The following is an 18,413-nucleotide window of genomic DNA, read 5'->3' on the forward strand; positions in this document are numbered from 1 at the left end:
AGAATTTGTAAGCATACGAGTAGTTAAACACAAGATACGAATTATTAATACACATTTTTTTTTGTTAAAATCTTACCAGACTGAAATAAATGTAAAATTAGAAAGAATTTGTAAGCACACAAAAAGTTAATACAAGATACAAATTATGAATCCAACTTATTACAGTTACATGCTTTTTATTCCTATTAAAATCATACCATCAATGACTTTTACATAATTTTTAGATTTTAGATTATGAGCTCATTTCTTATTTGTTATATAAAAAAAAAAAAATTTGGTTGGCACCCACTTACAACCATATCATATGACCACTGCTAGAAATGCATGTGAATCTCAAATCCAATTCAAATAAACTAACATGATGAAATCAGAATGGGTGGTTTTATCTTGTTGCCATTTCTGGGAAACTTTCAAATTTATGGTCAATCACTACTTGAACTTTTGGCATGCCATTATGTAGGGTAGCTAGGGATGATGTATAAGATACTAGAGAACAAATCGTTTTGATTTTACATGCTTAGAGCATCTTCAATAGTTACGTTGTAATTTTTGAGAAGTTTTTGTAGGTGTGGGTATGAAAGTGAATATTGGAAGGAATATTAAAAAAAAAAAAAAAAAAAAAGCAATTCTGATCAAAATAATAATAATAAGAAAAGAAACAGAAGCTCTTATATACCCATTCGCTGGGCGGGTTGAACATGCGAACAGGCGCTCCCTCTCTCCTCCATGCGTGCCCCACTTGCTTAGTCCAAAAACCTCTCCTCCCAAAGACCCAAAAGTTTCTCTCATCTCCTCTCTCCCTCACATCGATCGACCATGCTTCCTCAAAAATCACATCATGATCCACTAATGAGGATGCCCTTAGTCGCATAGTATATCTGTACATGACGTACCGGTATATATATTGAATTTTTATGCATACATAAATACATGTATGTATATATAGCACATTACAAACCAACTCAAATTAGCTAAGAACATCAGTAGACCGCTTTCAACCATTCACTAGAAATTAAATTTGAAACTTTGTGATTACCTAGCGCTCAACCAATTTGGCTAGGGTTGTCCTCATAACTGACCAACCTAGAATAGATTTATCTTTTTATAATCTTTTACCAACTAGGTCATAAAGTAAACATCACCTACAGTGCACTTTCAACCTTCAAGTAGCGGCTACGGACTTTTTAGTAAGAGTAAATTCTACTAAAGGTCTTCTGAGTTTGCTGAAGAGCTACCAGCTTTGGTCCTAAACTTACAAACCTAGCTACCAATATAAGTTCTTCAATTTTTTAAAAGCTACCACTAATAGTCCTCCATCCATTTATTTTTCTTTGAAGTTACCGTGAAATGGGACAATGTAATGATTATCAATTGACGAATTTGAATGTAAAGAATCTTTGCATTAGAGGAAATAAAGATAATATAACTAATAATGAAATTTTTTTTCTTATTTAATTTATTGATAATGAGTACTCTTTTTTGTTTTAAGTAAAGCATTATAGACACATAATTCCAAATTAAAGAAAATGTATATGTATTGTTTTTTTTTTTTTTTTTGCTGTAACTACTAATTTATTTAAGAAAATATTGTAATTTAATTATGTCCCTCTATAATATGTCAATTATCAATGCCACCCCTTAATTATTAGTGGTGTAAATATTATCCCTCAATTTTCAAAACAATACATATATTGCCCCTCCCAAGTGTAAATGTTGCCACTCAATTGTCAAAATGGTACGTATATTGCCCCTCCCGCATGGTACGGGAAGGGAAATATACATACCGTTTTAAAAATTGAGGGACAACATTTACACCACTAATAATTCATGGGTGACATTGATAATTGACATATTATGCAGGGGCATAAATTACAATTTTCCCTTTATTTAATTAATTCAATAAGAGTAAAATAGACTGATTCCACTTCAATTTGTTGGGTTATTTGAATACTCTCTTTGTCAACCAATCCCCCAAGTAGTTACTATAATTAGCTTCAAACTATTTTTTTCATGGTATTAATAAAATACTTGATAAATAAATATATAACATTATTTTGTATTATAACTTTGATATTTAATTACAAGATAGTGTAAAAAGAAGATAATAGACAATGTAATGAATATCAATTGATGAATTTGAATGTAAAGAATATAATCTTTGCATTTAGAGAGAAGTAAAGACAATATAACTAATGAAATTATTTATCTTATTTAATTTAATTTATTGATAATGAATAATTTTTTTTGAAAAGATGAATAATTTTTTTAAAAAAAAAAAAAAGCATTGTAGACACATAATTTTATGTTAAAGAAATACATATGTATCATTTTGTTGTAGCTACTAATTTATTTAATTTAATAAGAGTAAAATAGAGTGAGTAACTTAATTATGCCATATTTGCTTGGGATGAGGTTCAAGCTAATCCCGGTGAAGCCCATGCCCAGTTTTTCCTAGCCGATTCATGGCAAGTTTAATCCTGAACCAGAATCCACAATACAAGGTGAACATTAATCCATAGTATAACAATTGCCATTAATCCATAGTATAACAATTCCACGTCTAGGGTCTGTGTGCTCCTGGTGCCTCCTATCAAAAATGAAAACGTAGAGATATTTCAATCATGTCAAGACGTAAAGGAGAAGGAAAATATATCTGATCCATTTTTTAGTTGATGAGGTAAACCCACAATCACTAATCATCTTAATTGTGGGCTACAACAGAAAAAGGATTACTTTAGAATTAAAACAGAATAATAAATTTCTCAAAAAAAAAAAACAGAATAATAAATAAGATTCCTAGCTAATGTTAGAATTTTTTTTTTTTTTGTTCATTTTGTAATAATGTTTGTATCAGATCTTATGGTTAATCAATTCAACAACATACATGTGTGATAAAGTGTCCTAAATACTCTTTTAGTTTGATTAATTGTGCTTAGGTCTGTTTTAAAAAAAAAAAATTGTGCTTAGGTGACTTGACAAGGAATTGATGTTTTATATGAGGCAAACAAGACACATTTTAATCAAGTTTTGATATCACCTGGTATGATGATATGACGTCTGAAAGACCAACTTTGAAGTTTTGAATGTGACCAACAATTGTGCTTAATAAATCTTTACTAGCAAGGTTTAGTGTTTCTTCAATTCTATAAAGAGACATTTTGGAGTGGTGCCTATTCCCACAGGCCAATGACTCGCCTTAATAAAAACAAATTAAACTTGATCTATGTCAATTCCCTTCTTTTCTTCACCATTTCTTAACATTGCAATAGTCAATCATAATCTCTTATATCAAATTGCCCTTCTTTTCTTAGCCATTATTTCCATAATCTCTTATCAAATTGATAGGCAAAAGTTACTTAATCTTAACGCCATAAATTAAGTAGTTAATTGAGTGCAGAATATGAAAGAGTGTTCTTGTATTATACATGAACCCAGAAAAAAATCAAGTATAGCTAGTCAGAAGTAAAAGAAAAAGTTCAAAATTGAATTATATTAAATCAACAACCATGCATAAAACATATTTGTTTCATGATAATACATTAGCTAGTGATAATATTGTAGTTTTTAAATATTTATATTTTTTGTATAATGCACTGTTGCATTTCACAAGATCATACTAATCAAGAAAGAAAATTGTCTTTAAAATGGACGTTCACCCACATAGTTGCCCGGAGGGTAATAGTTGCAGGTGACAAACATCCAACCAGTTTTGCACGTAGCCCTAGCACAGCCAATACTCGCAGTGTTGCGCCAAACCACCTGCGTGTAATGGTGGCACTCTCCGCCGGTGCAAGAATTTGACGTGTTGTCATAGTATTGCTTCTCATCCATCCACAACTTCACGGAATCCGCCGGAGACAATTCAGCAGAGGCCATCGCGATGTTTTCTCCATACGGTCCTTGTGAGTGCTGCGCCGCACAGTCAGCGGACCTCTTGGTGGCATAAGATTCAGCAAAGTCTGCTAAGGTGGAGTTCCACTTAACTAGTGGAGCGCCAACAGTTTCTCGGGCCGCGTTATGTGCAGCAACAAACCCTTTAATGCAATCAGAATCACAGGCGGCCTGTCCGAAAGATGTATGGGTAATGGCGGCTAAGGCAATTATGGCGATGGAGATCTGCAGAAAAGAAAACTCCATTTCCTTTTTATTGTGATTTGCAATGCAATAAAAAGGAAAAGTAAGAGGAAATGGAAAAATGTAGTCTATCTGCAGAGATGCAATATAATGGTCATTGGTTCTATGGTATTTATATGAGTGTATGTATCCTAAAAGAATGGATTGCTTTTAATAATTTCTATGGCTTACAAATACAAGAATAATGATCACCTCACAAATATTCATCAATGCATTTAATAAGGAAACACAAATATTTCTAGGTTGACTATCTATAGGAAGAAAGTTAGGTAGATTGAGAAAAATTGGTTCCGGTGATGACAAGTAAATGACTAGAATGGAAGGGGTGAATAAATTTTAAAATTTTACAAAAAATACACAAAAAGTGTATAGCAAACAATCATAGACTTGCCAAAGAATTTTCTTTATAATATTTTAATTTTTAGCTTGTTGAGTTTGAAACGCGTATATGTTTGTGTGTGATCATATATATGGACGATTTGTAACTAACATTTTTCATTTCATTATGGCACTATTAAGTGGTGGAAGTAAATGCCACATCATTATCACATCCATAGGGAATCAATGTCTCTTAATTTCTACAGATAATAAGGTTTCCCCAGTCCCAATTCATTTGGATTCAAGATTAGCATAAGTAGCACTTTGTCTAGAAATTTGGATAGAAAATGGCTTAGAAACATATTTCTTCTACTTTAATTTAATTATACTGTATGTTATGGTACCTGTCTGCTGGCTGTCTTCATCAAAATGTGTAAAATTTTAAGGTTTACCATTTTTTTTGGGATAAGGTGATATACAAATTAGTGTCTGCTTTATAACACTGAGTCAAAGGTCGGCCATTGTAAATTTTGGAGTGACACGTATGAAAAATTGTTGCACGAAGGGAGAAAGCCCTATGTCATACCTGTTGGTGGATCAAATTCTTTAGGAACTTTGTGAGGTTCTTTTCGTTTCTGCAAACTCTGAGAGAGTTTTTGAACTAAAAATAAATAAAAGGACACCATTTGACTGAATTTACTATTAACAGGATCTTGCTACTTTTCTAGTTCTATTACTTTTTTATGATCAATATAACACATGCACTTCCATTTTAGGGGCTATATTGAAGCTATTAGAGAGATTGAACAGCTGCTTCAACATATTATATTCTTCTAGTTTAGTTTGAGCTTAAATCTGCTATCTCATGACTTATGAAGTACTAAAAAATGGTGAAAGTTTCCTAATGAAAGGTTTTTTTGAGTGACACAATAGATGAGGAGTGTATGCTCAACTTTTAATTTTATCATGAGTAGAGAAGAATATTTGGCTTCTTAATGGCAAAAAGAGAATTTTGGTGAGTTTAGAAGTCAAGCATGATCTTAATCCCCTAACCCAATGGAGTATCTCAAGTGACAAGTGAGCTCTTTTTGTGGGAAGAATTTGAGGAAAATTCAGGTTTGATTTCCACAAGTGACGATTCCCTTGGGCCAGCTCGTGTGTCGGCATCTCGGAGCAAATATGAATGGACTCGGACCGTTTAATGGACGGAGAAAAACCCAGTGAATTTATAAAAAAAAAAAAATGAACTTAATCCCCTATTTTAAATATGATCGGAAGCGCACATGACTACATTTAACGACAGTAGAACATTGATTTTATCATTTTCCACGAATTTATGAACCTTCAAATCTACTCTTTTAGCAGCAACTAAATTTATACTAATTAAATTTTGTATTTGCAATGTGGCCTTATGGTAATTTATTTTGATTCATTTCTTCATGAGACTTCAGTGGGGTACAATTGATGGATTATCTATTGGATCGTGGCTTAGTAGCATGAAGGCAAATGTATTTACATTATGTATTTTTTTATCCATTCCCACCTCCATGGTTGATTTATTCTCATTAATAAGAGGTTTTGATTGAAAGTTTATGCCATGTACCCAAGTCCAACTTGCAAGGTGGACCCGGGTCTATGTTCACAATTTTATAACTCCATGTTCATAATTTTATAACTCCATATTCACATTTTCATAACTCCATGTTCACAGTTTTATAATTCAATGTTCACAATTTCATAATTCAATGTTCACAATTTCATAATTCCATGTTCACAATTTCATAGCTCCATATTCACAATTTTATAACTTTATGTTCACAATTTCATAATTTTATATTGTGAACATAGAGTTTTAAAATTACATATATAAATTGTGAACATAAAGTTCTAAAATTGTAAACATAGAGTTATAAAATTATATATATAAATTGTCAATATAGAGTTCTAAAATTGTGGACATAGAGTTATAAAATTATGAACGTTGACTTGGGTCTACCTTGCAAGGTGAACCCGGGTCCATAGCATAATTTGCCCAATGGGCAATAGCCCATATCCATGCATAATCTCCAAATCCAATGAATCAATACAGGGATTTCATTTTGCCAATGCGCAATAGCCCATACCCATCCATAATATCCAAAAGCCCAATTAACACAAAACAGTAAACACAAATCCCCTTAAGCCCTAATCCATTCATTCCCTGGGAATCCCTCACCTTCTGCTTCTGCGGGGATCGGTTCTGCCTTCTGCTTCTTCATTCGACCATTCCACAACCACAAAACCATCTGGTTTGCTGAAGAACCTAAAGGAAGGTAACAACGATACTACTTGAAGTTGTTTCTTTCCATTTGCTGTTGATCATTGATGTTGGAAAGAAATCCCAGAGGCAATCTCTTCTCGTTCAGTTTAGGAGATCATTTGCATATATTTTCATCTTCACCATTTTCATGTTTACCATTTTATGCTCGCTGTAATGTGATTTTTTCTTGTTTTCCTCACTGGAATCATCCAGAAGTTAGAAGAAATAATGGAAACATATTTTGCTTCTGATTACTGATGCACTATTCTCATACCTACCCTGTTTGTTGTGTGTGTTGGTTTTCCGAGTCAGTGTTCGGATAAGTTGTCCTGGGATTTTCTTATAAATTTTCCGATTTTCGACGTAGTATGCGCCCAGCATTTTGCGAATCTTTTGTTTGATTGTTTCTTCAATTGCTTTCGTGAATCATATCGGTGCCCTTTCTTTAGAGAGTTGATTTTTAGCTGCAATAGCATATGCATTATGTTTTTTCGGGTCATAGATCTTTAGTATATAACTTTGTCCCTTTTAGTTTTGTGAAATATGTTGCTATCTACTGTGTAATCCAACTTTTTTGTTTGAATTTCAGTTTGTTTCCAGTTATTGAGAAAAAAAAACTTTTTTTTTTGGGTTTTGATATAGAATCTTTGCTAAAAAATGGTGAGAGTTAGTGTGTTGAATGATGCTCTGAAGAGCATGTACAATGCTGAGAAGAGGGGAAAGAGACAGGTCATGATTAGGCCTTCCTCAAAAGTGATTGTCAAGTTTCTTCTGGTGATGCAGAAGCATGGTATGCTTGTTTCATTGTGTGAACAATTGCTGTTATGGGTTTGGTGGTCTTGGTTTGCTTACTCTTGAATGTCTTGCAGGATACATTGGGGAGTTTGAGTATGTGGATGATCACAGAGCTGGTAAAATTGTCGTTGAGTTGAATGGGAGGTTAAACAAGTGTGGTGTAATTAGTCCTCGTTTTGACATTGGTGTCAAGGACATCGAAGGATGGACTGCAAGGTTGCTTCCATCAAGACAGGTATCATACACTCTCAATTAATATTTTCACTTGGAGATGTTTACTTTTGATCTTTCTTGATTCATACTGTTAATTGTTTTTGGCCAAGACGAGCATTGGGTTGTGGTAATGTACTTGTCAAAGGATTAATGTTGGTACACATTCTTTGTCACTCATATGAAACTAACAGATCTCAAAATTGTTTATCTCATAAAGCTTTATATTGTTGGTATGGATTTTATGTTCTGAAAAATGCATTCCAGTTTCCTTGATTTTGAGCTCATGAGTCATGTCTGAGTTTCTTGATTTGTATTTTACACTGAAAGGGAGCCCTTTGGGTTTTTCTCCAAATAAATTTATTGTTTGTTTTCAAGTATATTTGATCTGATTGTCTAGACTGTATTAATCAATTTGTACTTCTATCATTTTTTTCCCACGTTGAATTTGGGGCAAATCACTGAATATTTGCAAAACCCAAGTGGTAGCAATTGTCACAAAATGAAGATTTCTTTGTTGATGAGCAGTTGAGTCCCTCCTTCAAAAGGGTCAATCTCATATCCTATCACCTTAGGGTGCAGAACTCTGCAATTACCTCTTGGGTTTGGCAATGAGAAGTACATTACTTTTAGCTTTAATTTCATTTTTTGTCTTGATATATAGGTGTCAGTCCACTTTTAGACATTTTTTTTTCAAAACATCCACTTTTAGTCATAGTACTATTGTAGCATGACTATTTTCAGTTCTATCAACAAAACAGTTTAAATTTTGTTAAATAAAAGGATATTTCGGTCTTTAATTATGAATTTTTTCAAAGAAATAAATATAAAAAATATAGTAGGTCAACCTACTTTTTATAGAAAAGATCGAAATGTCCTTGTATTTAACTGCATTTCAATGATTTTGTTGACGAAGGACCAAAAATGGTCATGCCACAATAATACTAGGACCAAATGAGGATGATTAGATAAAAAAGGACTAAAAGTGGACTGACACTTATAAATCTAGGACTAAAAATAGAATTAACTCTTACTTTTATGTGTAATTATAATGATGTAAAAGCTATTTTGGATTTTGGTGTGTTTGTTTACACATTCTATTTTATGAATTTTCAGTTTGGATACATTGTGCTGACTACATCTGCCGGTATCATGGACCACGAGGAAGCCAGGAGAAAAAATGCCGGAGGAAAAGTTCTTGGCTTCTTTTACTAAGTTTCTTGTTGACGAGAATGATCGGTGTCGTTTTTTGTCATGTATTTCTGCTTTATACCTTCTATATGTTTGATTTTAACTTTGCTTTCCCTGCAATTTGAATAGAGCTTGTTGCCTTTATTTCATTTTGGAACAATGTTATTGACTAATACATTTAGCAGAATGTAGTGTCCATTTCTATGTAGCAGATGCAATTTTACACACCATTTATGTATACTCGTTGTGTGCTTCTCTTTAGTGATATTTGAATGCAAAGCTTTTGTTTTGGTGGGAATAAGGGTATCTTCTTGAGCATATACTTTTGTGTATCTTTAGTGCATTTTATCTTCCTTCTCGAATGGCCAACAGAAATGCCATAACCCCGTTGGCCATTTACATCTCATCTTCGACTCTCTTTGCCTAATCTGGAACCTTTTCTAAAAGGTTCTACAAGGGTAGATGTACGAGAAAGTTTTAAGACCTTTAAATAATCCCACATATATTTAGGAGTTTAAAGTACGAATATGATTATTAGAAAACAGAAAATTTTTATGATATCACTGATAACTATGAGATTTAAAAAGCACAAGCCAAAACGAAGAGAAACGTGAATGTCACGGATCCTCGAGATAGGAATTTTATAAGTACCCCTTCAACATTTTATATTACATTTTGTTTTAAACAAATTAGTATTTTCACTCGTGCGTCGTAGGAAATGGATTTGTTCAATATACAATTATATAAATTATAACAACGAATATTATATAGTGCAGATGAAATGTGTTGAATCGAATATGTTTTTTGATGTTATCTTTCTTGAATTTGAGCAAATAATTGCCTAATTACCCGTGTGATGCAGGGATGAAAATAATAAAATTAAAGATGAAATTATAAACAATTCTAATATTTGAAATTGTATATTTATTTGTGCAAAAGTATCACTCAATTAATTGAATAATATATAACTTGTTTTTCTGCAATTATCTTTAAAAAATCGATATGTAATATGATTTATGTAATTATATTTTCTAATTATTATAAAAGTATATCCAACGACCCATGTTTAGTTTAATTACCATAATAATTATTAGGCAATTATACTAACATCTATGCAATTATACTTTTATACCAAAAATATTCATTTTCACTATATCGCCTTTACTTTTTTTTTTCCTCTTCCATATCAGAATGAATTAATTGTAATTATTATAAAAAAAATCCAAAGGCTCATGCTTAATTGTAATTAAACTAATATCCGTGTGTCTGAGAAATATGATGTAATTATATTCGTAGATTGAGTCCAGATCAAAGGTACAAATTGGAGATTTTTTTTTTTCAAAAAATTGGTGGCATTATTATAACTTTGTGTAAGTTAATTTTTTTGCCTTGCAATTCACATTGTTCCTTCTTCCAGTGCACATTGTTATGCCATACAGAGCAGATTGTTATGCCTTCCAAACTACAATGTTGTACCTTCGTAGTGAATATTGTTTGTCGTAGAGTGCACATTGTTGTGCCTTCTAGAACATTTTTTAAATTTTAGATGGCGAACTTTTTTTAAAAGATCAATTAAATCTTGATCACTAATTACTAATATGGTCGCTTATGATTTGTGTTGAAGATCCTATATTAAATTTATTTTTTTCAATAATTGTTTGACATTTTTGTTCCTCCAGTGCGAATGTTTTGCCTTCTAGTACACTTTATCGCTTCTTTCAGAGCACATTGTTGTGCACAGTGCACATTATTGAAGTTCGTAAATCGCGATATTTTTTATTTAGAGCTGAGATTCTTTTTCATTTCTCACCTGCGGCTTTCTTCTCACCCAAACCCTCTTCCTATATATATATATATATATATATATATATATAGACGGAGCCACTATGGGAGCAGCTGCCCCCTTCTCCCACCCCATCCTTTATGTTTGTATATATATGTGTTATTGTAAATTTGTGTACAGTGTGTTTGAAATATTTTATGTAAACTTTTGTACAATATAATTGTAAGTTCATACTGTGTGTTGGCGTAGATTTCGATTTTTCGATAGCCGATATAATCGACCGAAATAGTTTATTTAGTTGGCTATAGCATATACTTCGGTAAGTTTGTCAAAATATTTAATTAGATATATGATTCAGTTTCCCCAAATAATGAAAAAAAAAATTAGATATATGATTCAGTTTCCCCAAATAATGAAAAAAAATACCGTTCGAATGTTCTGGAATTCAAGTGGCTAGGAATATTAAATTCAAGATCGATGATGCTTCTTTAGAGCTTTCAATGGTGATTGGGAATGAGATGAATATAATGCCTTTATTTATAGTGGTGATGAGAATTGAGATGAATATAATGCCTTTATTTATAGTGGTGATGAGAATGTGAGACTCCCACTTCATCTCAAACTAAACTCTCACATCATCTCAAACCAGACTCCCACTCCATCTCAAACTAGACTGTATTCCCATTTCATCTCAAACTCTATAGTATATAAAAATTATGCATGATTAAAAGTTTAAAACATCTAATAAATTTGAAACAATTAAAGAGTTAAAATACCAAATTCAACATGCTCTAAAAGTATTTTACGGAGTAATAGATAGTAATTCACGAATTAAAGCCTAAAGTGCAGATACCAGAATCGATAAGATACTAGCTAGCTAGCGCATATATACACGCAGATGAATCTATCTATCTATACTTCTATATAGACAGTAACGTATCCAGGATTTCTCTATCTATCTATACTTCTATATAGACAGTAACGTATCCAGGATTTCTGTTGAGGGGGGCGAAGAGTACTACTGACTCTGTTATAGTGTAATATATGTTCATAACTACTTTCTCAACCTATTGATGAAGCACAAAGAGTTTTCTATTGAGGGGGGCGAAGAGTACTACTGACTCTGTTATAGTGTAATATATGTTCATAACTACTTTCTCAACCTATTGAAGCACAAAGAGTCATCAACAGTCGCCTCCATTGAGGCTCGAACTCACTCTTTTCCATGTGGGAGTATAAACCGAGTGCCACAAGGTTCAAAAATGTTGTTTGATATAGGCAAAAAATAGATAAATTAAGTCAAATAGAAAACACATTATAAATTATACATCTTATCATTAATATATATATATATATTAAAAAAGCAATGAAGAAAGCTATATGTACCCATTTTCTAAACAAAACAGAAGGCCTACCAACTCTACAAGCTTTGATGTTAACTTTCTTTTTCATATATTTATATATAAAACATGTACTATGGCTCTGTTTGGTAAATAATCAGCCTATCAGTCAATTTTGGCTTATTTGACCACTATTAGTTGTTTGGTTAATAAGCTTTTTTAACTCCAAAATGCTAAAATTTAAAAGGCTACTCAAATCAACCTTTTCATTTAGCTTTTTGAGAAAAAAAATTATACCAAACAGCTATCAGCTAACAGCTAATTTATCAAACAACTTTCTACAATCAGCTAATATTATCAACAAATCATACCTTCTAACCCAAACAGTCAACAACCATTTACCAAACAGGGCCTATATATACATATATACATACAAAGGCTATATATTGGGTGGGGGTGGGGTGAGTGGGGCTCCCACTGCCCCCACGGTGGTTCCGTCAGTGTTGTATATCTATACTATCTATAAAAACAAAATCCTACATTTTAACTTTCCACCCAAAACATATACTATTAAGATTTGCATAATATTATAAAATAGGGTAATTTATTCGTATTACAATTGTAAATTAAAATATGAGAAAACAATTTCTAATAAACTATATTCTTTTCTACTTTCCTATTCCTAATACAATCTATATCTATACTAATAAAAAAAATCTTACTTTTACAACTTCCAGCCCAAACACTTTAATAATTTAAATTACAGTACATATAATTTTTTATCCATAATACAATTCTACTTATTAATAATGATTGAAATTATACTTTAATAATTTAAATTACAGTACATATACTTTTTTTATCCATAATACAATTCTACTTATTAATAATGATTGAAATCTTTATCTTTATTATCTTTATTATTATTATTATTATTATTATTATTATTATTATTATAAAAACAAAATCCTCCAAAACGAAATCTTCCTTCCCACCCAAAATATTGTACATTAAAACAATTAAAATAATAGAATAGTATTAAAACAAAAGAATAATATTAAAACAATACAATTCCTATACTACAATTGTAAATACTAAAATAATATTTACAGCTTAGCATTAGGCTTTTGTAGGTGTCTCATATTCTACACTGTCATCTATATATACACTATAAAAATGGAAAGATTGCTTATAAAAATTATGAATGATTTGATTGTGACTGATACCCCTTCTTCTTCAATACTTCTCAAACAACTTTCTAGGAGTTGCTTCAATCCATTATCCATATAGAGACTTTTTAATCTGCATGCTAAGTTTCCTTCCTTTTCAAACCCTATTGGAAAATTGATACAGAGTAAGGTGCCTTTCATATCCAATTTTTATATATGTTGCTGGATATGGTTGTAAGGTGTCTTTCATGTCCATTTTCTGTCCTTGGCCAGGTGCAGTGTTTTCTTGAATGCTAAGTATCATCTAACAATTGTTCAGCTGCTGTGAGGAAGGAAATTTCAGATGAAACTGATTGTGAGACAGGCCGTACTAAAGCAATCTCAAGTGTTCCTATTTATCTCAGTATATATTCTCCTAATGGTATGATCTTTTGCTCTATTTTTGAGTTGGCACAATTCAATTGCCATCTAATGCTTTGCATTCAAGTTAACCAAATTTCTTTACTCTTGGCTTCATTTTTTAATGTATCGATTGCGGAGTTGGCTAATATGCTTTTTAGTTCTACCTCTGTCTCTCTTTGAAATGAAATTGATCAAGTTTTAATTGTTATGGAGTATAATGTGATGTGATGAGCTTACTGTTTTGTTATTCTTACTTTTCTATTTTGGCAGTTGTGAACTTGACATTGATTGATCTTCCTGGACTTACTAAAGTTGCTGTCTGTGAGTTTAGAGTTTTCCTCCTATTTGCTTCAAATATTGGAGTGTGTTTTCAGTTGTATTTCTTTTTTCTAAATATTTGGCCTTTCTTTTTTCATTGAACTATTATAGAGGGTCAACCAGAAAGCATTGTTCATGACATTGAAAACATGGTTCGCTCTTACATTGAGAAGGTATATTTATGTTGTTTAAATATTTTCTTGAAATTATTATTATTATTATTATTTGGTTTCTTCTGATTTGTTTGGAAACACAAACACTACTACATGTTAGTAGGATATTCAATTTCTTTTCCTCTCTGACATTGCAGCCTATCTAATTCTATTATTCTTGCAATTTCTCTTGCCAACCAAGATGTCATGAAGGAACTACCTCCTAAAAAGGAGCTAATTTTACGTGATGGTCTATTTCTCTTATCAGAAGTGGCAATATGAACGCATCGATGGAAAAGTTGGTGGAGCTGAAAGACAAATTCAAATTGATAGATTTAATGCTAAGAATTCTTCCAGATTCTGTTTTCCTGCTGTCAACTAGGGCTCTGGGGGGTTTTAGGAATTAACCTTGCTACTGCTATATACAGTGATTATATATGACAGGTACTTTAGGATTTATATTGCATTTGTCCCCAAATATTTGTTAATCCTCAATGGTAGTCCTTTTAAATGTATTGTTTTGCCTCCATTATGTAGAATATATATATATATATATATATATATATAGCGGAAAGGCATTTATAGGTGTAGTGTATGTGTTATTTTGTACTAGTGCGTTGACAATATATATCTACTGCTAATCACCTAGTCTTGTAATTTCATGTTATTACCGATATTGTTAGCTTTACAAGTGAATTTGATTTTTGTATGTAGGTTCCAATAATGGTTGTTATGAAGGCCATGGGAATGGAGAGTGATCAAGTGGTTGTGCAGATGGTTGGAAGAGATCCTCGGTATAGTGCTCTGCTTTTGCCTTCCATTGGGATAATACAAATCACAAAATGCTCCGGATGAAGCTAATGATTCGTGAGCACAATAAACCCATAATTTACTCTTTAGGTTAAGATAGTGTTTTCAAAATTCTTGCTTTTGTGTTAGATGTGTCATCTGTAGATTGACTTTGCTTTTGTCAAGGAACAGAAAATGTGAGAATCAATAATTTATATAGCTATATGTATTTTTTTTTTGTATTGTAGTGTATTTTGATATAGTTTGCGTATTTTAGTTTTCTTCGTATATTAGAGAGTATATATATATATATATATATATATATATATATATATATATATATATATATATATATATATATATATATATATATATATATATATATATATATATATATATATATATATATATATATATATATATATATATATATATATATATATATATATATATATATATATATATATATATATATATATATATATATATATATATATATATATATATATATATATATATATATATATATATATATATATATATATATATATATATATATATATATATATATATATATATATATATATATATATATATATATATATATATATATATATATATATATATATATATATATATATATATATATATATATATATATATATATATATATATATATATATATATATATATATATATATATATATATTATTTTTTTTAAAAAAAACGTATGACTTTCCGCTACACCCGCTAGAGCGGGTGTAGCGGAAAGTCATTTTTTTTAATTACTTTACGCTACACCTGCTCCAGAGCGAGTGTAGCGTAAAGTCATTTTTTTAATGAGTTAATACTCAAAATTGTCCTTGACTATAGTGGTTTTTCTCAATTTTGTCCTAAACGACTTTGGTCTCATAAAGTAGTCCCAGACTTTTGTGTTATCGCTCAAAATTGTCCTCCGTTAGTTAAGGTGTCAAATAAGTGTTAAGTACAGGGGCAATTTTGTCAATTCATGTTGAAGTCTTCTCTAAGTCAATGCGTAGAAACACAACTTATTGTTCTAGATATCTGGAACAAGTTTAATTTTAGTTAATGTGTGTAAAACAAAAATAAATGAATAAATAATTAAATAGAAAGCTCCTTTCAATTGACATGAATTGACAAAATTGACATGAATTTCAATTGACTTCAACATGAATTGACAAAATTGCCCCTGTACTTAACACTCATTTGACACCTTAATTAACGGAGGACAATTTTGAGCGATAACACAAAAGTCTGGGACTACTTTATGAGACCAAAGTCGTTTAGGACAAAATTGAGAAAAACCACTATAGTCGAGGACAATTTTGGGTATTAACTCTTTTTTTAATTAAAAAATACTTTACGCTACACATCTATAGGTGTAGCGGAAAGTTAAGGACTTTTAGAGTCACCTCCATACGCTACACCTGTACAGGTGTAGCGAAAACCCTTTTACAGGTGTAGCGTATGTGCTTTTTTGTACTAGTGATCCCTAAAGAGTTTGTGGTTAAATTCAAGAAACTCTTGAAGGAAGGAGAAGTCTATGATATTCACAATTTCGTTGTGTAAACGTATCGCATGAGGTTTAAGTCATGCGAGCATAAATATATGATGAAAGCGAACCACGACACTTTGATTAGCGCTTCCGATCTAGATGAATCTGTCTTTTCCAAACGCATGTTCAAACTCAAGGATTTTGGATCATTGAAGGCTCCCGGAGGAGTGGATAGCAATCTGCTAATTTGTAAATTCTTCTTTAAATCTTATTCTATACTAGATGTGTTTTTATTTCTTTTTGTTATACTAAACTAGTATTTACACCCGTGCGATGCACGGAATGGATTTGTTATAATATATGAAGAATATTTGAATGGATATACAATTATTTAAATTATAACATCAAATATTATATAGTGCAAGTGAAGATATGAGTTGGGTCATTTATGTTTGTTGATGTTACCATTGCTTGAATTCGAGTAAATAATTGCTCAAATTAATAGCTAATGTGTAGATGTAGGCATGCGGTGTAACTTTAGAGATTTTATATATCATTGTTAGGAATTTTTAGAAATTGGCCCAATGTGCTCGTTCTTTGACAACTTAGTTATAGTAATGAATTGCTATCCTAATTCATTTGTATAGATGATATATTTTTTTGTCTAGATATATAGCAACTTTATCATTTTGAAAAAAAAAACATAATATCATCGATTATATTTACACATTATTGAAAACCTCTTTGTAGATGACATTGGAAGTCGCAACACAATCTTGTCCATCCTCGTCTACCGCTAACACCTTCAAGCCATTAGGATGACTGACTCGGGAGAAAGCCACATACAATTGACCGTGACTAAAGACCGGTTTTTTAGAATTAACCCAACGTGAGTTAGTGTTTGGCATTGACTTTTGTTTATAGTCATGGCATATGCAAGCATCAACGGGAATTGTTTACGCTGGAACTTGAAGGGCAATCTCGTATTAGAAGGACTAAGAGACATTCAGGAGATAAGAACTTTGGTCCCTTCATGTGTCCCATTAACTATTTTTGCTTCGACAATGTGATCTGCCAATCTTGTGATAATGAGCCGCGTTCTGTTACAAAGACCAAGAGAGTGGTCTATGTTCTGCAATAACATAACAGGTGCACCGACCTTTAATGTCAATGAATGATTACGAAGACCCGACAATCTCAAACTATTTAAGAATTCAGGAGTGTGCACTTCTGATAGATTTTCACCGCCTGATTCTGCCTTACACAACGAGTCACAACTTAAATATGTTCGTCCTTCTGCAGTATTCATGTCGCACATGTACTGATTAATTTGATCAATGACATCTAAAGTCGGCGAGAGGATCGCTTGGCCTTCTAGCTGTCACTCATCAATCATGCCATATCTCGAGCTTGGGAATGTGCTCTCAACTATAGTTGCTATGGGATCGTGTCCACACTTCAACAAAAACCTTGCCTAAATATCGATATCAGATGAACCATTGTTTACAACCCCTGCAATCCCATTTCCGATGTCTGCAATCCATTTTGAAAACCAATCAACTGTATGTCTATCTTCCTCTGAAGCTAAGTTCCATAGTCTCAAGTTCTTGGTCAGCCTTAATACCTTGCAATTTGTCCACAGGTATGAATAATTAATAGTTGCTCCGACAACTTCTGGTCTTGTTGCTTTCAGAATAACAGGTAGGATCTGTCTAAAATCGCCGCCCAAAACAACTGTCTTTCCACCAAAAGTCTTTTCAGCACTACCTGGTATGGCGAACCTCAATATGTCCCTCATGGTTTTGTCCAAAGCCTCAAAACAGTATTTGTGAGTCATCGGTACTTCATCCCATATTATGAATTTGCTCCTTATTATAAGCTCAGCAAGGTCACTACCTTGCGATATATTGCATGTGGAATCTTCATTCAAAGAAAGTGGTATAGCAAATCTGGAACACGCCGTTCTGCCTCCCGGCCACAACAAAGATGCTATTCCA

At 31.9% G+C, this 18,413-nt stretch overlaps 2 protein-coding genes and 1 long non-coding RNA gene across 3 annotated transcripts; 2 read left to right on the forward strand and 1 right to left on the reverse strand.

Annotated features, from left to right (window-relative positions):
- Positions 1 to 3,463: 3,463 nt before the first annotated feature.
- Positions 3,464 to 4,206, reverse strand: LOC116007699 (basic form of pathogenesis-related protein 1-like). Its single transcript, XM_031248450.1, has one exon. It carries the CDS (start codon positions 4,135 to 4,137, stop codon positions 3,640 to 3,642), a length of 498 nt encoding a protein of 165 aa, XP_031104310.1. The 5' UTR covers positions 4,138 to 4,206; the 3' UTR covers positions 3,464 to 3,639.
- Positions 4,207 to 6,628: 2,422 nt separating this feature from the next.
- LOC116006287 (40S ribosomal protein S15a-1) lies at positions 6,629 to 9,208 on the forward strand. Its single transcript, XM_031246600.1, has 4 exons — positions 6,629 to 6,764; positions 7,394 to 7,541; positions 7,621 to 7,781; positions 8,873 to 9,208. Exons 2-4 carry the CDS (start codon positions 7,409 to 7,411, stop codon positions 8,969 to 8,971), a joined length of 393 nt encoding a protein of 130 aa, XP_031102460.1. The 5' UTR covers positions 6,629 to 6,764; positions 7,394 to 7,408; the 3' UTR covers positions 8,972 to 9,208.
- A 4,344-nt stretch (positions 9,209 to 13,552) lies between these two features.
- Positions 13,553 to 14,962, forward strand: LOC116006218. Its single transcript, XR_004095081.1, has 5 exons — positions 13,553 to 13,660; positions 13,912 to 13,962; positions 14,071 to 14,132; positions 14,380 to 14,555; positions 14,826 to 14,962. It is a non-coding gene; the product is annotated as an uncharacterized LOC116006218 (long non-coding RNA).
- The last annotated feature ends 3,451 nt before the right edge of the window (positions 14,963 to 18,413 follow it).

The sequence above is a fragment of the Ipomoea triloba genome, chromosome 15, assembly GCF_003576645.1.
Source record: "Ipomoea triloba cultivar NCNSP0323 chromosome 15, ASM357664v1".
Taxonomy (NCBI): domain Eukaryota; kingdom Viridiplantae; phylum Streptophyta; class Magnoliopsida; order Solanales; family Convolvulaceae; genus Ipomoea; species Ipomoea triloba.